This window comes from Hemitrygon akajei, chromosome 13 (genome assembly GCF_048418815.1).
Source record: "Hemitrygon akajei chromosome 13, sHemAka1.3, whole genome shotgun sequence".
In the NCBI taxonomy this organism is placed as follows: domain Eukaryota; kingdom Metazoa; phylum Chordata; class Chondrichthyes; order Myliobatiformes; family Dasyatidae; genus Hemitrygon; species Hemitrygon akajei.
In genome coordinates, this window is record NC_133136.1 from 106,459,673 (window position 1) to 106,483,300 (window position 23,628).

Genomic DNA, 23,628 nt, shown 5'->3' on the forward strand with positions numbered 1-23,628 from the left:
TAAACCACATTACAACTTTGCTGAAGTGTGGTGTTAATGGTTTCAAAATTTGTCAATAATGGACCTTTGATGCAAACAGCTGCCAATGGCAAACATATGTTATTGTGTTATTTTAGCCCAATGTTCCTTGCAGTGTTCTATATATGTGACAGACATCAAAGCCACAGACTGTTTACAACAGCGAATTCTGAAGATCCTCTACTTTCATTGCTAAAGACTTTCCAGTGCCTAACACAGCATGCCAGTCCATATTTGCATAGATCATCCGTTCTTGCTTATAGTAATCATTTGGTGCACAGGAGTTTTTCTTTATAAACAAAAGCTTACACATTGGCTGATGGCACCCTGGAGTTTACAAACCAAAACAGAAAATGCTGCTGCACATTTATTCCCAAAGCAATGAGTCCTCTTTCACACATCCAATTCCCGGCTCAGATTTACTCATGGCCATCTGCAAATGCCAACCAAATGACTGAAATGTTCGTTCCACTGGTTTGAGAGCCCCATGTGGATTTTTTGATTGCAGTAAGATATGCTATGAAAGCAAGAGTAAAGGCAAGTTTAGCCCTCTTGTAACTAGGTATCAAGCAGTGACAGAAAGCAAAGCATTGTATATGTTGGAAATCTGAAGTAAAAGCAGAAAATGCTGAAATAGTAGGTCAGGCAGTATCATGGAGAGTCACAAATACCAAGGGCAAATTTGACAAAGGCAGTCTGAAAAGTAAGAATATCAGAATATCATGTTCTTGTCTCAGTAGCAGTTATACTGAAGGTTTAAACATTCTCAAAAGAACTGCACAACTTATTCCATTGAACTAACCACTTCCTCCATTGGCTGATTGAACAAATACCTTTCCTCCAATTAGTCAAATAGATTAGGTAATTAAATTCCTTGAGCCTCGCAGACCAATGTGACAGTAAGCTCAAGTCTCTGTCCATCCATTCTGATTTATAGCCAGGTTTGTAATAATTGCTGAAAGTTTCTTACATGTTTTAATTAAATCCCAGATTTTCTGTGGAAAGAAATTGTTTTATTCAAAGCTGGAATCACTGAACAGTAAGTGTAAGAAGGTGGTGGAACTGTGTTACATGGAGATGGTTTCCTGGATTGTATGCTGAGCTAGTTGATCTCAAACTTACTCCATTTAAGTGTGAATGGCTTAGGAAATGAAAAGCCAACTATAGTTTCTTTGACTGCAGTCCAATAATGTCAGCATATTGCAAACTAATTAAACACAAATTTGATTCATGCTAGGAACACTAAGTATTTGGTCTTGACCCAAAATGTTTACCCTTCCTCTCCCCCACAGATGCGCTTGACCTGCTGAGCTTCCCTAGCGGTTTGTCTTTTGCTCTGGGTATTAGGCATGGGAATTCTCCTCCTGAAACTTGGGTGTTCGGGCAGAGTACAGAAGAAAAACGGCAGGGAGGACAGTATGCAAACATGGAGCTCATACAACTTTCTGGTTATTTAAACAATTAAACAGGAAATTGGGTGGGCCTATTATCTGTGTGCTCTGTGAAGACAGCGGTTTTTGTTCCAAGCACCACAGTGGAAAATCCTGCCCAATATCGTCAAATACACAAAGGAGCCACTGTGAAAGGCAAGGATATCACCACTGGAGAATCAGAAATTAAAAAGAAGGAAGTCAAAGTAAATTTATTATTAAAATAGGTTTACGGTGTGTCACTATATACTACCTTGATATTCATTTTCTTGCAAGCATTTACGGGAAAATAAAGAAATACAATACAATTTATGAAAAACTTCACATAAACAGAGACTGGTAAACAACTAATGTGCAAAAGAAGACAAATTGTGCAAATAATAAAAAAGTAAATAAATAATACTGAGAACAAGAGTTGTAGACTCCTTGAAAATGAGCCCATTGGTTGTGGAGTTGTTCAGTGTTGAGTTAAGTGATTCATGAGCCTGATGTAGGGTAATAACTGTCCCTGAACATGGTGGTGTGGGACCTAAAGGCTCCTGTACCTCTTACCCAGTGGTAGTAGTGAGAAGAGAGCATGGTCTGCAAGGCAAGGTTCCTTTCTTGTGTCAGCTTTCCATGTAAATGTGTTCAATGATGGTGAGGGCTTTGCTTGTGATAGACTGGGCTGTATCCACCAGAGTTTGTTGGCTTTCCTGTTCATGGGCTGTGATGTGAGGTCTGGATACTCTCCACTGTGTTTCTGTAGAAGTTTGTCCGAGGTTTAGATGACATGGTGGATCTACAGAAATGTCAAACAATTTAGAGACACTGTAATGCCTTCTTTGTGATGGTACCTCCATGCTTGTGCCAAGACAGACTCTCTGATTATGGTAACGTCAAGGAAGTTAAACTGAATCTCTCCACCTCCGATCCCCTAATAAGACTGCCTCATGCACCTCTGGCTTCTTCCTCCTATAGTCAATAATCAGCCCTTTAGTTTTGCTAATGCTGACTGAGAGGTGTTACCATTAAACCAGATTTTCAATCTTCTTCCTATATTCTAATTTGAGTCCAAGCACAACTGTGGTATCATCAGGGAACTTAAATATGGCATTGGAGTTTTGCTAAACCACAAAAGCACAAATATAAAGTGAGTAGAGTAAGGGGCTAAGCAACACAGCCTTGTGGTATACCTCTGCTGATGTGATTGTGGAGGAGATGTTGTTGCCAATTCATACAGACTGGTGTCTTCAAGTGAGAAAATTGAGGATCCAGTTGCACAGGGTGGTATCGAGGCCTAGGATTTGGTGCTCCGTGATTTGTTTTTAGGAGATGATAGTGTTGAATGTTGTGCTGTAGTCAATAAAGGGCATCCTGATGAATGCATCTTCATTGTCCAGGTTTTCCAGAGCTGAGTGAAGAGCCAAGGAAATGGCATCTTCTGTTGTCCTGTTGTGATGGTGGCAAAATGGAACATATCCAAGTTACTCCTCTGGCAGGAGTTGATATGCTTCAAGACCAACCCCTCAAAGCACTTCATCATAGTGGATGTAAGTGGTAGTGAATGATAGTCATTGAGGCAGGTTATCATGTTCTTCTTAGGCAGCAGTATGATCGAAACAGGTAGGTATCTCAGACTGCCTAAGTGAATAAACACTCCCTGCCAGTTGATTAGCACACATCTTCAGTACTCAGCCAGGTATGTCTGGGTCAGATGCTTTCATGGGTTCATCCTCCTGAAGGTTGTTCTCATGTTGGCCACGTAGACAGAGATCACAGGGTCCTCAGGGTCTGCTGGGGTTCGTGAAGGTGCCTCCATTTTCTCTCAGTCAAAGTGAGCACAAAATGCATTATTCTCACATGAGAGTGAAACCTTGTATCATTTATCCTGCTTGGCTTTGTAGGAGGTGATAACATTCTAGCCCTACCACATCTGTGGTTCAAGTTTGGCCCAGAGTTGTCACTTTGCACATCAGATTGCTTTCCAGAGGTCATAGCTGAACGTCTTTCATCCTGAGAAGTGTTCTCAAGTACTTTCACTTCTCATCCACAAAAAGTCTACAGCATTCAACTACTTGCTACACAATCCCAAACAAGAGAACATCTGCAGATGTTGGAAATCCGAGCAGCACACGCAAAATGCTGAAGGAACTCAGCAGGCCAGGCAGCATCGATGGAAAAAAAAGTACAGTCGATGTTTTAGGCTGAAACTTTTTTTCCATAGCTGCTGCCTGGCCTGCTGAGTTCCATTAGGTATTTGTGTGTGTTGCTCCTACACAATCCCAATGTCAGATGCAAACAAAAACTATGCTGCAATTTTAAAGTTTTCAATGTACAACATTCTTATTATCATGGTACTGCCACAATTCTACAGGAATCTTTAGTTGTTCCACTTTCAAAGTTCAAAGTAAATTTATTATCAAACTACGTGTACTATATGTCACCATGTACAGCCCTGAGATTCATTTTCTCACAGGCATACTCAATAAATCCATAAAATAATGACCATAACAGGATCAATGAAAAACTACACCAACTTGGGTGATCATCCAGTGTGCAAAAGACAACAAACTGTGTATATACAAAAAGAAAGAAATAATAATAAATAAATGACAAATAAATATCGAGAGCATGAGATGAAGAATCCTTGAAAGTGAGTTCAATGGTTCAATTTAATATCAGAGAATGTACAGAGAATACAGCCTGAAATTCGTACTCATTACAGACATAGGTTGTGGAAACATTTCAGTGATGGGACCAGTGAAACTGAGTGAAACTATTCCCTTTGGAGAGGGTCAGCACCTTTAAATTCCAGCCTAATGGTTGTGGAGTTATAACTCTTTGTGAAGCTGGTGGTATGAGTCCTGGGACTCCTGTACCTTCTTCCTGATGGCAACAGTGAGAAGAGAGCATGACCTGGGTGGTTAAGTTCCTGATGATGGATGTTGTTTTTGTGCAACAGCATTATGTGTAGATGTGCTCAATGGTGGGGAGGGCTTTACCCATGATGGGCTGGGCTGTATCCACTACTTTTTTGTAGGAATTTCCATTCAAGGCCATTGGTGTTTGCATACCAGCTTGTGATGCAGTCATTAAATATACTCTCCACTACACATCTATAGAAGTTTGTCAAATCTTCACAAACTCCTAAGGAAGTCGAGATGCTGCCATGCTTTCTTCATAATTGTACTTGCATACTGGGCCCAGGACAGGTCCTCGAAGATAATAGCACCAAGGAATTTAAAGTTGCTGACCCTCTCCACCTCTGAACCTCCGACAGTGGTGTCATCAGCAGACTTGAAAATGGCATTGGAGCTGTGCTTAGCCACATTGTTGTAAGTATAAAGCAAGTAGTGCAGGGGGCAAAGCACACAGCCTTGTGATGCAGCGGTACTGAGAGATCGTGGAGGAGATGTTGTTGCCAATCCAAACTGACTGGAGTGTGTAAGTGAGGAAATTGAGGATCCAATTGCACAAGGAGGTATTGAGGCCAAGGTCTTGGGGCTTATTCATTAGCTTTTAGTGAATTTTGGTATTGAATGCTGAGCTGTAGTCAATAAATTCCTGATATATGCACCTTTGCTGTCCAGGGTCGAGTGAAGAGCCAATGAAATGAAATCTGCTCTGGTAGGCAAAATGGAACGGATTCAAGTCACTTTCAGGCACTAGTTGATACTTTTCATCACCAGCCTCTCAAAGCACTTCACCAAGGTGGATGTAAATGCTACTGGATGATAGTCATTGAGGCAGGTTACCACGTTCTTCTTAGGCAGCATTATAAATGAAGCCTGCTTGAATCAGATGTGTACCTTAGAGTGCCGAAGACAGAAGTTAAAGATCTCAGTGAACACTCCAGCCAGTTGATCAGCACAGGTCTTTAGATACCCTGTCTGGGGCAGATGCTTCTCGTGGGTTCAGCCTCCTGAAGGATACTCGCATGTCAGCCTCAGAGACTGTAATCACAGCATCATCGGGGGTTGTAGAAATTAGTTTTGGTTCCTCTATGTTTTGACAGTCAAAGCAAGCAGGAAAGGCATTAAGCTCACCTGGAAGCAAAACTCTGTTGTTGCCTATGTCGCTTGATTGAACTTTATAAGAGGTGATCGTTTTCAAGCCCTCCCACAACTGTCGAGTAATATTTGTTTGTTCAAGTTTAGCCTGGAATTGCACTTAGTCTCCAAATTAAAATATTTTCGTAACCTATTTTATTTATTGTCAAAACAGAAGACAAAACGGAAATTTGAAAAACTCACACCACATCATTCAGTATCTAAAATGGAAATATTTCAATATAACAATTAAATAAAGCTATGGGGATAGAAGATCAAATTCAAATGATTCTGTAAGTTTCACTTGTGTGTATATCTGTTTTTATTTCACTGTTTGTCTTTAGCAATACAACGCCTTTAATATTTCTCTCAGCTGCCCATGTTTTTCATTCTCTTCATTGGCAGTTTCTCAGTGGTGGGGAATCTGTCCATTTCATCATGCACTCTCTATTGGGTGTCAGTCAATGAGGGCCTTCAACAAATCAGTCTGAGGTATCCTCAATCAAACACACCAGATGTAAGTTATGTTTAAGTACTCTACAAAATGAAAATTAAAGTCTGCAAGGTGCATGACTATACTTGTACTAGTGTGCTTGTGAAACCCTTCAAAAGCTGCACATATCCTTTACTATTGACTAGCTTTGGAAAGTTAATGCTTTTGTGGTTATTTCAATTGTAAGGTCGGCAAAAGAGCAACACTGGAGAAGTCAGCTATGTCCAAAAACAGTTTCTGAACTTCTGCATTTAATTGTTTCTATGTTTTCCATAAATTTCTGTGAGATTTTCCTCTATTTTATAGGCAAGTTTAATAGCCTCATTGCTGTTCTCACTGAAGTCTTGTGATTTAAAAAAAAGGATTATACAGAACATTGCTGTAAATCTGTCTCTGCTTCTCTGACTAGTTAGTGGAAACAGTTTTTCTCCTCATTCATTATCAAATGCCTCATATGCTCACCGATTCGATGCATCAAGGCAAGAGATTATCTCAATAAGGATCCTATATTTTTTGAGTTATTCACATACTACAGACTTCATTAGCAGAATTATAACTGCGATTTGTCATCAGTTACCAAAATGAAGGGCAGTGAGCCCCCTACTTGACTAACATCAGGTCACATTATGTTTGTAGTACTCTTATGTATAAATACCTATCACCTTTGAAATAATTATGTGTTCATCATCTTGATGTGGGAACAGAGTTAGTTATATCTAGGTCAGGGTGGATAATGAAGGAAGATTTTCTTTTCTAAAGCACATTAGTGTACCATTTGGGATTTGATATTAATCTCACAATGCTGTTGGCCATTTCATAAAACAAATTCCAGCACTTTTTCAAGTTGTTAAACTATATGCTATATTATATACTTAGGTCACAGGCAATTTTTGTGTAACAAGATGGAATGATAATCCATGTCCAGAAAGTTGTCTTTGATATATTGTAACTGCTGCAAAGAAGAACAGCAATATGAGGGAACAACAGTGTCATCTCACTATATTGCATCACCAGATGTGATTGTGAATTCAGCTGGACTTTGAGCATAATAAAATAGCTGGTTCCAAAAACTTTTAATTCATCTAATATTTCCTCTAGGCAATAAAAACCAAATCTTTATAAAACTGGTGGGGGTGCATTACTCAATTGGCAAAAAAAACATTTGTTATGGCCAAAGCCCAAACTATAAGCATTCAGCAAAATAAGCAGTAAGTTTAAGCTGTTGGTGAAGCACAGAATGGAAGAGTTATTTTGAGGACAGATTTGAATAAGATGCCGACACCTCGAACTAGATTCTGCATTAATTTCTTCTCAAAGTAGCTTTGGCCACTCATTTTTAAACCATGAGACTTGTCAAGAACCTGACCACCGATTTTTTCCTGGAGCCAGAGCTGTCAACATGCACAAATCCTAGGTGTGAGATTTTTAGTCACATACCCCAGGCATTGTCTCGCACCAAAACATAAACATGTTAAAAGCAGAAAGCATAAAGCATCTGACACTGAACTTGGATTAAAGAACCTGTCTAACTTCATCCAAGTTCACTGCCATATTATTGCCATTGCAGCTGTTCAATGTCACTATGCAACAACAAAGACCTTAAGAGCAACTGAATTCCTCTCCACACAGCTAAAGATGAAGAATTTCAGCTTCTCTGAAATTGTTGATTAGGCTTGAGATAAAGAACAATCAAAGTTTGTTATGTTTTGTAACCCCAGAAACTAATAGAAAGAAAACAAGGGAGTCTAGGGATATTCATAAACTTGTTTTACTTTTTGTGGGGCATAGTGGTGTGATGACATGTGCTTCTTACCTATAAACTGTAATGAATTATGTAAACAAACAAAAAATACTTAATCAATATTGCTCAAATATTAAATACCCTACAATCCTCCCTCTATATATTTAAATTAGGTACACTCCGTCATCAGATGTCCTGAAAGCGTACAACAGTACGAGAGAGAAGATCCCGAAGAGCGTCGGGGCAACCCTGCTTCACTCCACTTTGGATGGGGAAGGGCTCTGAGGATGTTCCACTGTCTCCTGCATGGCGTTATGGAAAGAGGCGATGAGATTCAGCAGCTTTGATTGGTATCCAATCTTCTTCAGGAGTGCGAAGTGGCCTCTTCTGCTAACCAGGTCAGATCGATAAAGGCAACGTACAAGGGCTGTCTGTGTTCCCGGCTCTTTTCCTGCAGCTGCCTGAGTAAGATCATGTCGATGGTGGATCTCTGTACTTTGAAGCCACACTGGGACTCAGGGTAGATGCATTCTGCCAGTGTCTGCAGTCGCTTCAGAACTACTCGGGCAAACGCCTTGCCAATGGTGTTGAGCAGGAATATGCCTCTGTAATTATTACAGTCATTGCTGTCTCCCTTACTCTTGAACAGTGTGATGAAGTTTGCATCTCGCACGTCTTAGGGAACAGATTCCTCCTCCCAGCACTGGCAGAGCAGCTCACGAAGATGGTTTAGGAGCACTGGTTTCTCGCACTGGATCACTTCTGCAGGGATGCCGTCTTTGCCTGGTGCCCTGCTGTGAGCAAGTGAGTCGATGGCCTTGCTGAGTTCTTCCTCTGCTGGGGGTAGGTCCAGCTCTTTCATGACAGGCAAGGGCTGACTCAGTGACCATGTTCTCAGTGGAGTACAGGTTCTGGTAGTGCTCGGCCCACCTCTCCATTTGCTTGGCACGGTCTTTGATGACTTCACCGTCCTTGGGCTTCAGCGGAGCAACCTTGCTAGCGGTGGGCCTGAAGGCTTTCTTCTTCCCCTCGTACATGCCTTACACGTTGCCACTGTCGGCGCAGGTCTGAATGTTCTGGCACAGGTTCTGCCAGTAGTCGATTGTGCAGCGTCTAGCCGCCCTTTGAGCGTTGTTTCTTGCCATTTTCAGTGCAGTGAGATTCTTTCCTGATGAGTCTCTTTTGTAGTTGATCACACTAGGTCCAATGGCAAGCTCTTCAACTTTGCACGCCTCTGAGCAAAGACCAAAGTGCGTCAGGTCCTGATCCGGGAGATACTCTTCGCTGATGATGCCACCCTGACGTCACACACACAGTCTGGTCTCCAGAGGCTAGTGAGTTCCCTGGCACATGTTTGCCAAGAATTTGGCCTCATCAACAGTCTGAAGAAGACAGAGATCATGGGCCAGGACATCAGCGAAGCCCCCAGCATCAGCATCGACGACCACACCCCGCAAGCGGTAGATGAATTCACCTACCTAGGACCGACCGTCTCCGGCAACCTGTCCTTCGATCCAGAGCTCAACAGGTGAATAGGAAAAGCCACCGCTGCTGTGGCCAAGCTGTCAAAGAGAGTGGGGAAAAACAACAAGCTCACCGCAGCCACCAAGATTGCAGTGTACACAGCTTGCGTACTGAGTACTCTTCTCTACTGCAGCCAGAGTTGGACAACCTACACGCGCCGAGAGCACCACCTCAGCAGCTTCCATCTACAGTGCTTGCGTCGGATCCTGGGCATTTCCTGGAAAGACCGCGTGCCAAACAAGGATGTCCTGGACCAGGCCAGCATGCCAAGCATGTATGTCCTTCTCACACAGCGACGACTGCACTGGCTTGGCCACATCCGCGGCATGCAGGATGGGCGCATCCCCAAGGACATCCTATATGGAGAACTCACCGCAGGATCCCGGCTCATAGGGCACCCACTGCTGTATTACAGAACATTTGTAAACATGACCTGAAGTCTGCTGATATCAGGGTGGACACCTGGGAAGAGAAAGCTGCAAATCGCTGCACCTGGCGACAGGCTGTACGTACAGGCATTACCAATTCAGAGGAAAGATGAACTCGACTGTGGTCGGACAGAAGAGAGAGAAGGAAAGCTGCGGCAGTCACTACCCAACCGCAGCCATCGGCCTTCGTGTGCAGCAGCTGTGCCAAGGACCGCCGCTCCAGAATTGGCTTATTCAGCCACAGCCGACGCTGTTCCACACCCAACTGAGTCCTAAACCGGGCACATCCATTGTCTACTTAGTCAGACAGAGCCATTACATTATATATTATATTATATTTAAATTACAAAGATATTCTCTATCCTGGGCAGAGAGTATTAATCTACTTTCAGTGCTGGGTTGATGGTGACCTTAAAATCACTACAGATCCTGACAGACCCATTCGTCTTGGCTACTGGGACCACCGGCATTGCCTTTACGCTCCACTCAACCTTGGAAGGAATTCCTTCAGCCTACATGTGATCTCGCTCACAGGCTGCTTTATCATGGATGGTATTTGGAACCCGATAGGCTTTGTAAAATTTAGGCATGGCATCTTCTTTTAATATTGTTTTATCCTTGATAGATTTGAATTTTCCAATGCCATCCTTGAAAACTGCTGTGGCATCACCTAGTACCATTCTTAATTTACTTTCAGTTGGCTTCATTACATGGGGATGTAGCTGGCAATTTGTAGATGGATTGCCAATCAAATTGTAGCTGTCCCAGCCAATCACACCCCTATAATGCTAGCCCTTCTATTTTTACCACATACAAGCTCAATGTGGCTTTTTGATTGTTGTATTTCACTGTCACGAATGGCATTCCCACAGGAGTTATCTTTCTCTAGTATAAGTTCTTAGTTGGATATCTGCAGGCTTCATTTTAGTATGTTTAAAATGTCATTCAGACTCAGCATTGTCAGTGGCCAATTCCATTTTAATTAATTTGCCATTCACTTCTGGTGTAAGCTATAATGTATGCCTGTTGCTAATTTTCACACTATAAATCTCAAGGCTACACAGTCTTGTGTCACTCTCACCATTATCAGATTTTTCATCAACAGCATGTAGATTAGTTCTCTTTTTGAAACTGCAACTTGACTTTTTAGCATTTTCGCTTCCCTGTGCAGACCATTTATTTTTGTCTGCCTGGCATGTTATTGGTATATGACTTACTTTGTTGCATTTTCTGCAAGTTTCACCTTTAAACCTGCGTTGGTCTGGTGTATGTCAGCCTCTGCCATAATGGTAACACATTTTGTTTGGCCAAGCAGGTTTCTGTTTAGATGTTTCAATTCTGTTCATGCTCTCTTTCATTCCTATTGCAACTCAATTGCATCTTTGACTGCTGTTTCCATTGATAAGCGATTCAAGCTGCTTTTTTAAAAATGTGAGCTGTGCTTCAGTTCGGAACAGTTTTTGAATGATTTCTTGTAACAGTCCACAAACGAAATGATCTCTCAGTGCATCATTAAGCCCAACTGATAATGCTTCGGCAATCTCTTCAATTTAGACATATAAGCTGAAATGGACTCCCCTTCCTTTTGATTCCGCTTATGAATCCTAAAGCATTCTGCAATCAACAATGGTTTTGATTCTAAACGTTCATGATATCAGCAAAGCTCAATTTAGCTGTTTGATTGGAGCTGTCAAAACACTAAAACAAGCTGTATGCTCTTCCACCAAATACATTCAGTGCCACTGGCATTCACTTTTCATTGTCTATTTCATTTACTTCAAAATACTGTTCAGTTCATTCAATATACATCACTCAGTTATATGTTGTGCAATGAATTGTGTCTATTTTTCTAATGAAGTCAGTAATTTCAGGTTTATTTCATTTATTATGGTTCTCACCTGGTAATCACTGTTTATGAACCCATACATTCTCCTTCCTTCTGAAAGAGAAAACACCGGAGGCCAGGGATACTTGAGTACTTCATTTGACTTTCAGTGAGGTGCTCAAATATGACGTGATTCCAAATGGCGTATGCCATTCTCCTACTTCTTACAAAGAAACCATAATGAATTAGGTAAGCAAACAATATATTTAATCACACAATATATTTACAACATTACTTAAATATTACTGAAATATTAAACACACTACAATATTGGCTGAGTATCTCCTTGAAAAGTAAATTTTTAATGTCAAGATGAATACTGCTAACCTGCCATTGCAGTTAACCCATCAATTGCCTCAAAGAAATAGGCAATTTCTTTGAATCTTGTTGTTGACTGGAGTCAACAATGCTTTGTTTAGTTATGAACAACCAAAATATACATAATCTAGCTTATTGCATAACATATGTAAAAGAACTGATACCCCTTCTTTATTGTGAAGTAACTGAGATAATAATGAACTTTTCCATTATTCCCTGTTCTCTTGATGTTTACAATTTTCATTTCTTTATTTTATTTTATTCTAGCTGTTCCATCCAGGAATCTACAGTAAGAGTGATAATTTATAAATCCAATGGCACCAAGGGTATCGATAGAGAATTGACTTTATTTTCACAAATGCCCAGGAATCAAGGCTGTCCTAACAATGTACAACATATTTTTTTCATATTTGCATCTGCTTTGGAGCAGAGTAACACAAAATAAGATTTAAATCAACAAGTATAAATCACTGTCTTAGACAAGAGTGCAATTGATCCTTAGAACAGAAGATCTCTTATGCCTTTAAATCTTGTATTTGAAATAGCTGTAACAAAGAACTGGGTGGTTTTCATGGCCACTAACTCTCTTTCTCTTCTTTCATATTGTTAAATGGAGAGTTCAGTGAGTCTGAAACAAAAACGTGTAAACATTGACAAAAGGTCCATATCCTAAACTCTAAATTTGGTTTGTTTATCCACAGGTGCTGCCTAACACACTGAGTTTTCCTAGAAATCTCATTTCGGATCTCTAGTATCTGCAGTTTTTTCTTTAATTTTCTCTTCTGGGGGTTACTTGGACTGCATGGAGGAGAGCACCTGTGTTTAAGTAAAATCTTGAATAGGAAATCTGTTTGCTCTCCAAATTCCACATAGCTAGAAAAGCATACTTGAATGAATAACCCAACACAATTGTTTCTATTTATTTTATGGCAGCTTCTACAACTGGGACACCCAGAACTCCACATCCAATTCCAGCCCATATTATCAGGTGATCACAGACAATGCTTCTGGACTCCTTTTCAAGAACAAAAGAGATCGGAAAGTAATAAATGTGGACCCAAAGGTCAGTCAGTTTTTTTGTTTCTTGCTGATCTCCCCCACCTGCCTTGACCTTTTTTCTATTCTGAGGTTGAAAATACCATAAAGCACTTGAACACTCATATCTACATCAAAGAAAGAAATAGACAAGATTGTGATTTTTTTACTGAGAATTCAAGGATGAGGAGTTTATTTTTGCTTTCTGATTTAGTTGAGACAAGGAGAGTTCCAAAAGAAAGGGAACACTTGGGAGTTGACATGGAGCTTCATTACAATTTTAGCTCCAGCAATTACTGACAACGTAATGATTCAGCTACACAAACATGTATTAATATCTAACTGTAAAGGTTGATGTCCAGACATGCTGCCAACAGGGTGACGAGGTAAAGAATGAGAATAAACAGAAATGTTCTCCATCAAAATGAAAGTTATTTAACAAAATATTTTGAGCTTGAAAATGATCTGGTTCCATAGATCTTGGGTTAACATGAAGCATGCTTAGTTCTTTTTTCAATTATTTATGAATATTTAAAAATATATTTCTTGTAATTCTCAAGATGAGGAATGTCAGTGATAGAGAGTGAGACCACTGTTTTGTGGGGGAGAGTGGGGGCACTGTCTACATGATAATCAAATGCAGAGCAGCCTGAAACAAAATAGTTGTCAGTACACTGTCTCAGTCATGGGAGAAATTTGTTTTGGTTACCATGTGAAACAGAATTTTAACATGTCCTTCTTCAGTAGATTTCCTACACATAGTAAAATGTGTTCCTTTATTGTACCACAGCTCTAACCTCAGAAGAATCTCACAATGACAATGTATTTTTTTCTTCCAATTACTTCTATAATTATCATTCTGAAAGCAGCTGCTTTTGGCTGCATTATGTGATGGTCCATACTATTTGGCAGTAGTTATGGTTTGCTGCACACAAACATGAAGAATGCTCAGTCCCTGAGGTATTTTCAACAATAACCAGCAATATTCAGCTTTTCAGCAAAGACTAGAAAAGACTTCCAGTTGAGTTCTGGCTGGATATACACCACTGAAAATAATTTATATATACAGCCTCTCCCCTAACTTGCATGACTCACAATTTGATGCATCTCAACTCCAATAAAACCTGCCTTGTATAAGGTAAGCTGTTGTTATTTGTCCAGCTTGTAACAGCAAATTGTGACAAAGTATTGTTTGCAATGGAGTGACATTGAGAGTGAGTTGACAAATTTACAGCAGTTCTATGCTATAATTAGAAATTTATTACTGCTGTAGCTCCCTCAATTTAAGATTCTTAAGCCCTTTGAAGGAGAAAAATATTATCTTTCAGTGAGAACTAAATTCACAAAGTCCCTGACAGAGATATTGCTGGCATTAATGCCCATTGGAAGTTCTGGTGCTATACACTTTCAGCCTGAGTGTAGTTGTAGCAGATGCATGTCAGTGTTGTAACATGAATAAAGTCACTAGAGAAACACTCTGAAGATAGTGGATACAGAAGTGTTTTATTCAACAAAAAAGAGCAGCAGGCATCATATTGAGACACCATTGAAGGAAGAGGTCTGTTCAACTCAATATTAAATGACATTTTATATGCTGAAGATCAACGGTAACAGCAGGACAATTCTATAGTTACATTGCGTCCTCTTTTTTAAAAAAACTTTTTTTTAATTGTGTTTTCAAATAGTTACAGAATAAAAGTGTGTGAAAAAGAAAATATGTGTTACCCATCCCCCCTCCCCTTAACCCCTCCCCCTAACATCCCTATTGAAAGAAAGAAAGAAAGAAAAAAAGGAATGCCTGGATATTGGAAGATCCCCACATGCTCCATGGAGTTCGTAATAACTTTAGTATATATATTTATTTCTTTCCCCAAGTAACCAATTATTTCATCTTCGGAGCACCTATATATTTAATCCTATCTTTTGTAAATAAGGGCGCCAAATTTTCACAATGCGTCCTCTGAATTACATATATTTTTCATACACCCACTTCTTTGCACCCACACTCCAGCCACCCAAAATCAATGTTAATCAGCATTGTTTGGTTTTCAATCATCTGGTGTCCACAGCTCTAAGGAAACTATTGATCAGGGCTGCATTTTAAATTTAATCTACAATCCATGTTCATGTCTGAAGAATGACTGCTACTGAATTTACCATTTGTTTTATTCCCTACCTCCAGAATATGTCCTAACATAGAGAAAAAAGACATTTTAATGTCTATAATCAGGAATGAAAAATCAGTTGCTGTTGTTAACTGAGTTGCTTATTAGTTAGTTAAGTTAGTTTATCTGAAATTTGGGTGAACTATGATCTACATGGTACATCCTTTAAGTTGACTTGATACACTGATTGTGAGAATCTGCATTTAAAACATCGAATAATTTTAAAATAAATGCTGAAAGATACAGCAAGTAAGGCCACATCTATGGTAAGAGAATGAGAGATAATATTGCCGGGGGTGGGGGGGATGTTGGAGGTGGTTAGCTCTGATTGGGTAAAACTGGGATGACCATGGGAAGAACATGAATAAAGTAATTTGATGAATGAGTGAATGGGATCAGTGAGGGAGTGAGAGCGTAGACTGACGAATGTAGGAGCTGTGGATTGCAGAGCAGATTGATATGCCCATCAGATCAGTCTGGGTATGTCATCCACTTCCAAAGAGGGAAAAAAGAAGAAAAAAAGTAGGATATAAAGATAGGCCAATATCATAGATGGACAACTGATACAGACAGAGAAATCAAGTACCCCGAAGTTAGATAATTCACTATTGAGACCCAAAGACCATGCCATGTCCAACCAGAAGATAAGGTGTTCCTTGAGCTTGCATTGGGCTTCATTGTGCAGAAGGCCAAAGACAGAAAGGTCAAAGGTGGAAATGGGGTGAAGTATTAAAATTGCAAGCACTGGAAAGTTCAGGTACACCTCTTTGCTCTGAGTAGAGTTGATCTTCAAAACAGTCATTCAATCTAACGTGGAGGATACTACATTGTAACCACCAAGAGCAGTACACTGGATCAGAAGAGGTGCAAGTGAATTAGTGCTTCCCCTGGAAAGACTGTTTGGATGCTAGGGTGGTGAAAAGGGGGGGAGATGAAAGGACGCCTATGCTATTAAAATGAGACCCAATACAAGCATAAGAAATAGCACTTCATCTTCTGTCCTTGTACACTGCAGCTTTCTGGACTCAACAATGAATCCTACATCTTCTAGTAGCTTGATTTCTCTATCTGTTTTGAACATACATCTGATACATCTATGATATTGGCCTAGCTTATTTATGTTTTTACCTTTCTTTCTTTCTTTTTCTCCTCTGGAACTGAATGAGGTCCCCAGCCCGAAGTGTTGAGATTATCTTCTTCTTCTGCATTCACAACTCTTACATTATTTGTCTACAGTATATTCTTCTGTCTATGTACTCACTCCCTAACTGCTTCCATTCACTCACTCACCAAATAACCTTGTTTGCATCTTGTCCATATGGCAAACCTGGTTTAACCCTTTCAGAGACATCCACCCTCTCTGCAGCTTACTGACTTTCTTTTATCTCTTTACCTGTTCTGATGATGGGTCTTAACCCAAGACATTAACTCTTTTTCTCTTACCACAGATGTAACCTGATCCACTGTGCATTTCCAGCATCTGCAGTATTTTTGACTCCCTCTGATCTGTTGTCTTGAGGCAGCATTCTGTTCCAGTTGGATGACTTGGGAAAGACACAGAGTTAAAAGGGAAGGGTTATTGAAGCCAGGGTAACATTTTGTTTTGACAGTTCTAGAAATATGCCTAAAGGTAGAACACCAATTACTGGAATGAAAACCAGTGCTTTATGTTCATAATTGATTTAGTAAATATTTATCTGCATAAAGACAGAACTAACGCAAGCAGAGTTTTCTATGAAATCTGCATACAACCTTGAGTTCCATTTAACACATTGATAAAAAGACTTTTACGTCAAAGACAAGTTAATATTTAAAATATTAACTGGAACCATGCATTTTAACCTGTATTTCCCTTTTTTTTTGGCAGGGAACTCCTGGGGATAACACCACTCGAAACTTAATTGAAACAGAACTTTATGTTCAAGTAGTCATCTATGACCATGTCACAAGAAGAAAAACCTGAGTATCTTTGACAACTGAAAGAATGATCCCTTGTGTACATGTAATTGTTGTCACTCAAAGGGATGTTTAACCAATTGTATAAGCTGTGGGAAAAAGAAATAAACTTCATAGACGTCATTCGCATCTATCTTAAGTATCTCTTATTTTAATTATTTAATTATGTGTTTATTTTGCTTTATCGGCATAGCCTACTGGAGAAAGGTAGAGCTATTTTATCCTTATTGAATGAAAATTAGCAGCAACTGGGGAGTACTAGGATGTTGTAATTTTTCAACAAAATAAGATTATTTCTTGCTTGCTACACTTTGCTATTGTCCAAATGAATGTTGTTTGTGGAAAATTCTACCCCATCATTCCAGGTTAAAGAAAAATAGACTATTCTCTGACCAAAACACAAGAGATTCTGCAGATGCTGGAAATCCAGAGCAACACATAAAATGCTGGAGGAGCTCATCAGGTCAGTCGGCATTAATGGAAAAGAATAAACAGTCAATGTTCCTGGCAGAGACCCTTCTTTATGACTGGGAAGCAAGGGGGGAAGATACCAGAATAAAAATATGGAAGAGGGGATGGAGGAGAGCTAGAAGGTGAAAGGTAAAGGGCTGGAGAAGAAGGTATCTGATAGGAGAGGATGGTGGCCCATGGGAGTATGATAAGAAGGAGGGGCACCAGGGGGAGGTGATAGGCAGGTGAGGAGAAGAGGGAAGAGGTCAGAGTGAGGAATAGAAAAAGAGGGAAGGGGGAGGGAGAAAATACTGGACGGAGAAACAGATGTTCATGCCATTCATACCTAAACGGAACTTGCGGTGTTGCTTTTGTACCTTGAGAGTAGCCTTATCATGGCAAAAGTGGAGACATAAAACAACATGTCAGAATGGGAATGAGGATAGGATTTAAAATGGTTGGCCACAGGGAAATTTCACTTTTGGCTGATGGAGCAGAGGTGCTCAACAAAGCAGTCCCTCAATTTACATCAGGTCTCACCAATGTAGAGGAGGTCACATCAGGAGCAATGGATACAATAGATGACCCCAACAGATTCACTGGGGACGTGTTGCATCACCTGGAAGGACAGTTTGGGGCCCTGAATGGAGGTAAGGGAGGAGATGAATGGGCAGGTGTAGCGTTTCTGTCACTTGCAGGGATATATGCCAGGAGGGAGATAGTGGGAAGGGACAAATGGACAAGGGATTTACACAGAGAGCAATCCCTGCAGAAAGCAGAGAGAAAGGGTGGGCAAGGTAATGACGTGTGGTAGTAGGATCCTGTTGAAGATTGCGTAAATTGTGAAAAATGATGTGTTGGATGCGGAGGCTCATGGAGTGGTAGGTGAGGATAAGAGAAACTATCGCCGTTAAGGCGATGGAAAGATGGGGTGAGCACTGAAAGAAGAGCCTCATCCTGGGAAGTTATGTGGCGAAGATGAAGGAACTGAGAAAAGAGAGTGGTATATTCACACAAGGCAGTGTGGAAAGAGGTATAACGAAGATAGTCGTGTGAATCGGTAGGCTTATAAAAGATGGCGTTAAGACAGTTTGTCTCCAGAGATGGAGACAGAGAGACCTTGCCCTTAAATTCACTTGATCCATTTCAGACAACTCTCTCCCCTTTCTTGATCCTTCTGTTTCCATCTGTGGTGGAGGGGGGGGGGGGGCGGAATGAACTGTACACTGACATCTTTTATAAACCAACCGATTCCCAAGGCTATCTTGCCTATACTTCCTACCATACTGTCTCCTGTAAAAATACTATTCCCTTTTCTCAGGTCCTTTGTATCTGCTGCACAAAGTCATAGATTCACAGAATATTAGGGCATAGAAACAGGCAATTTGGCCCATTTAGTCTGTGCCAAACCATTAATCTGCCTAGTCCTATCTACCTGCACCCAGACCATAGCTGTCCCCCCAAGCCCCTTTTATCCATGCACCTGTAAAATTCGACCCCACATCCACCACTTGTGCTGGCAGCTTGTTCCACACTCGCATCACCCTCTGAGTGAAAAAGATCCTCTTAAATGTTTCACCCGTTACCCTTAACCCAGGGCGTCTAATTGTAATTTCACCCAACCTCAGATGAAAAAGTCTGCTTGCATTTAACCTATCTATATCCTTCATGATTTTTCTAAAGAATAAAGTCCAAATTTATTCAACCTTTCCTGTAACTTAGTCCTCAAGACCCTGGACCATCCTTTTCTCTGCAGTCTTTCAAACTTATTTACATCTTTCTTGCAGGTAGTTGACCAAAATTGGACACAATACTCCAAGTTATACCTCACCAATGTTTTATACAATTTCATCATGACATCCCAACTCTTGCACTCAATAATACGTTAAATTATAAAGGCCAATGTGCCAAAAGCTTTCTTTACAGCCCTGTCAATCTGTGACACCCATAAAGCCTCACTAAACGAGTTCTCCAGTTTGTCCTGACTGAGCACTGTCGTGATATTTTCCCTAACTAGCATGCCACCCTTCCTCCTTTAATCCCTCCTGCTCTATCATGTCTAAAACAACGGAACCCCAGAACACTGAGCTGCCATCCAACCCCTCCAGCAACCAAGTCTCACTAATGGCTACAATGACATAATTCCATAAGACCACAAGACCATAAGATACAGGAGCAGAAGTAAGCAATTTGGCCCATTGAATCTTTCTCCGCCATTTCTTCATGGCTGATCTATTTTCCCTCTCAGGCCAATCTCCTGCCTGGTCACCATCCCTTCATGCCCCGATGAATCAAGAATCTATCAACCTCTGCCTAAACTATACCCAATGAATTGGCCTCCACAGCAGCTTGTGGCAACAAATTCCACAGATTCACCACACTCTGGTTAAAGAAATTCGTCCTCATCACCGTTCTAAATGGACGTCCCTCTAATCCGAGGCTGCATCCTCTGACCCAAGTACACAACACCCACTGGTTCTCCTTCATCTGTCCTGCTTGTTATATCTTCAAAGAATTCCAACCGACTTGTCAGGCAAGATTTCCCCTTAAGGAAATGATGCCGACCACAGCCTATTTAATCATGTGCCTCCAAGTATCCCAAAGCCACATCCTTAACAATTGACCCCAACCACTAAGGTCAGACTAAAAGGTCTATACTTCCTTTCTTCTGCCTCTTTCCCTTTTCGAAGAGTGGAGTGACATTTGCAATTTTCTAGTCCTCTGGAAATGTGCCAGAATCAATTTATTCTTCAAAGATAATTACTAATGCCTCCACAATCTCTTCACCATCCTCTTTCTGAGTACTGGGCTATATATCATCTGATCTAGGTGACTTATCTACCTTCAGATCTTCCAGTTTCACAAGGACTTCTCCTGGGTAATGGCAACTTCACACACTACTGCCCCCTGACACTCTCAAATTTCCAGCATACTGTTTGTGCCTTCCATAGTGAAGACTGATGCAAAATACTTATTCAGTTCATCTGATATTCCCTTGTCCCCCATTACTACCTCTCCAGCATCATTTTCCAGCGGTCTGATAGCTACTCTTCACCTGTCTTTTATTCTTTATATATCTGAAGAAACTTTTGGTATCCTCTTTAATATTATAGGCGAGCTTACCTTAAAATTCCATGTTTTCTTTCCTTATGACTTTTTTAGTTCTCTTGCTAGTTTTTAAAAGCTTCCCAATCCTCTAACTTCCCACTAATTGTTGCTCCATTTTATGCCCTCACTTTGGCTTTTATGTTGGCTTTGACTTCTATTGTCGGCCAATTTGTGTCATCCTACCTTTAGAATACTTCTTCTTCTTCTTCTTCTTCTTCTTCTTCTTCTTCTTCTTTGGGATGTATGTATCCTACACCTTCTGAATTGTTTTCAGAAATTCCAGCCATTGCTGCTCTACTGTCATCCCTGATAGTGTTCATTTCCAATCAGTTTTGGGCAGCTCCTCTCTCATGCCTCTATAATTCCCTGTACTCTACTGTAATACTGATATGATTGACTTTAGCTTCTCCTTCTCAAATTGTATGGTGAATTATATCATATTACGATTACCAGCTCCTAAGGGTTCCTCTACCTTATGCTGTCTAATCAATTCCAGTTCATTGCACAACACTCAATCCAGAGTAGCTAATCCCTTAGTGAGCACAACCATGAGCTGCTCTAAAGAGCCATCTCATAGGCATTCTATGTGCTGATCTATGCCCTAAACTGACCCACTTTTCCTACAATTGTGATTGCATTGAAAAATATGCATCTCAGGTCCTGGTCCCAGGTGTGGCATTCCTTTCCAGACATCTGAGGTGTTCTCTTTCTTCAAGGAATGACATTTCTATTCATCCACCATTAAAACTGCCCTCACCCACATCTCTTCCATTTACCAGACATCTGTGCTCACCCCATCTTCCCGCCAAATTAACAGTAATAGAATTTCTCTTGTCTTAACATACTACCGCCATGAGTCCCCGCTTCTGACCCATCATCCTCCACAACTTCTGCCATCTTCAATGGTATCTTATCGCCAAGCACATCTTTATGTTTCCCCCACACTCTGCTTTCCACAGGGATCACTCTGTCATGATTCCTTTGTCCATTCATCTCTCCCCACTAATCTTCCTTTTGGCACATATCCATGCAAGCAACAGAAATGCTACACCTGCCCATTCACCTCCTCCCTTACCTCCATTCACGGCCCCAAACAGTCCTTCCAGGTGAGGCAACACTTCACCTGCAAATTGGTTGGATTGTCTATCATATCTAATGCTCCCAAAGTGGCCTCCCCTGCATTGCTGAGACTCAATGTAGATTAGGGACAGCTTTGGCGAGCACCTCCACTCCATCCACCAAAAGTGCAATTTCCCATTTTAATCCCCATTCCTGTTCTATATTGGTCCATGGCCTCCTCTCTTGCCACAATGAGGCCACTCTCAGGGTTGAGGAGAAACTCCTCATATTTTGTCTAGGTAGCCTCCAACCTGATGGCATGAACATCAATTTCTCTTTCTGTTTTTTTCCCCCTCTCTTTTATCTCTTCATCTATTCCCCTCTCTGGCCTCTTACCCCTTCTCCTCACCTGCCTATCATCTCCCACTTGTATCATCTTTCTTCCATGGTCCCATGGTCCACTCTCCTATCAGATTCCTTCTTCTCCAGACCTTTACCTTTCCCAACCACCTGGCTTCACCTATCACCTTCTAGCTAGTATTCCTTCCCCGCCCCCCACCTTTTTATTCTGGTGTCTTCCCCCTCCTTCCCAGTCCAAAAGAAGGGTCTCGACCCAAGACATCGACTGTTTATTCAAATCAATAGTTGCTGCCTGACCTGCTGAGTTCCTCGAGCATTCCATGTGTGTTATTCTCTGACCTTTCATCCTTTTTCCTGCACACATATTTCCAAGACCCTGACTTGGAACTACTTTGAACAATGCAACTGAGGTTGAGGATTCAGTAGAATTAATAAAAGACTGAATCCACTTCCCTCCAATCTGGAATACTCTATGAAAACTTCTTAAGAGATAGCCAGAGTACACTTGTACCAGAGATAAAGGGAGGGTAACCAAGCTGGTATCCAAAAGACAAAGCAGGAAATGGTAGGATGTACAGAAACTAGAGCAGATGACAAGTCTGCACAGTCTTACATAAGGTTTTAAGCTGGGTATGAATTGTGCAAAGGAAAAGTGAAAATAAAATGAAACCAAACATGACAATAGATCAGCGGCTGATTTTCAACAAGCATATTAGTAGTTTCAACAATGTAAAGCAAGTGATAGATCAATTAAGGACATACAATGATCAACTGATGGAGCCAAATTAATGAGAACTATTTTTCAGGTTTTTAAAGTTTTTCAGACTTTTCTAAAATCACTTTAAGTCGGTACATTACTGGATAATTCATTTACTCTGAATGCTCACAAGAAAATGATCCACAGGGTGACATATATGTACTTTGATAATAAATTTACGTTGAATTTTGAACAGTAGAAAGATTGGAGGTGTGTAAAATGAGTAAATTACTCAGTACAGATTGCTGAGCAAAGTTAGAATGGAAGGTGAAGTTACAATTATCCAAATCTCCCTTCTTACTGCGATAGGCCAAAGGAAAGGATATTTGCAAATGTTGTAATATTTTTCAAATAAAGAAAACAAAATGACACTGGAAATTACAGCTGCTACAGTGGAAATCTTTTTGTTGAAATAATAATGTCGAAGAATATTAACAGCCACCTTGACTGTACTGATAAATGAAAGAGCATGGATTAGTTTGGATCATTTTGTGTTTGGCAAACTTGTTGGATAGGTCGATGAAGTGAAGAGAAGCAACTTCAAGAGGATGAAGAGTCATTAACAAGAGGAAACAGATCTGAAGTGACAGACAACAGAATCAGAAGGAGGAATACTATATCACACAGAGTGTTGGTTTTGCAATGTACCATTTGTTGAAAGGATGCAGACATTAAGTAGTAGCTTTTGCAAGGGGATTATGTAAAAACTTTAGGAATAAAATACATGGATTTAGGTAAAGATAAAGAGTGTGTAACTAACTTGATTTCTTGTTGAAAGAGCTGGTTCTGTCTCATTTAGCCCACCTAAATTTAACCATGCAGTCCAACTCCATGGTTCTATGAATGTTAAAGAGACAGTTAAGGATGGCT

The 23,628-nt window shown here is 40.5% G+C and overlaps 1 protein-coding gene and 1 long non-coding RNA gene across 3 annotated transcripts in view; one reads left to right on the forward strand and one right to left on the reverse strand.

The window, feature by feature from the left end:
- Positions 1-16,666, reverse strand: part of LOC140738110 (uncharacterized) — a 78,098-nt gene extending 61,432 nt beyond the window's left edge. The window contains exon 1 of the long non-coding RNA XR_012101311.1: positions 16,512-16,666. This is a non-coding gene — a long non-coding RNA (uncharacterized lncRNA). The remainder of the gene's footprint in view (positions 1-16,511) is intronic.
- The window catches only part of cfap299 (cilia and flagella associated protein 299), a 611,126-nt gene extending 593,979 nt beyond the window's left edge, over positions 1-17,147 (forward strand). For both annotated transcript variants that reach the window (XM_073065229.1, XM_073065228.1), the window contains exons 5-6: positions 12,802-12,931; positions 16,936-17,147. In XM_073065229.1, coding sequence (XP_072921330.1) covers positions 12,802-12,931; positions 16,936-17,031 — 226 coding nt within the window. In that variant the 3' untranslated portion in view covers positions 17,032-17,147. The remainder of the gene's footprint in view (positions 1-12,801; positions 12,932-16,935) is intronic.
- The last annotated feature ends 6,481 nt before the right edge of the window (positions 17,148-23,628 follow it).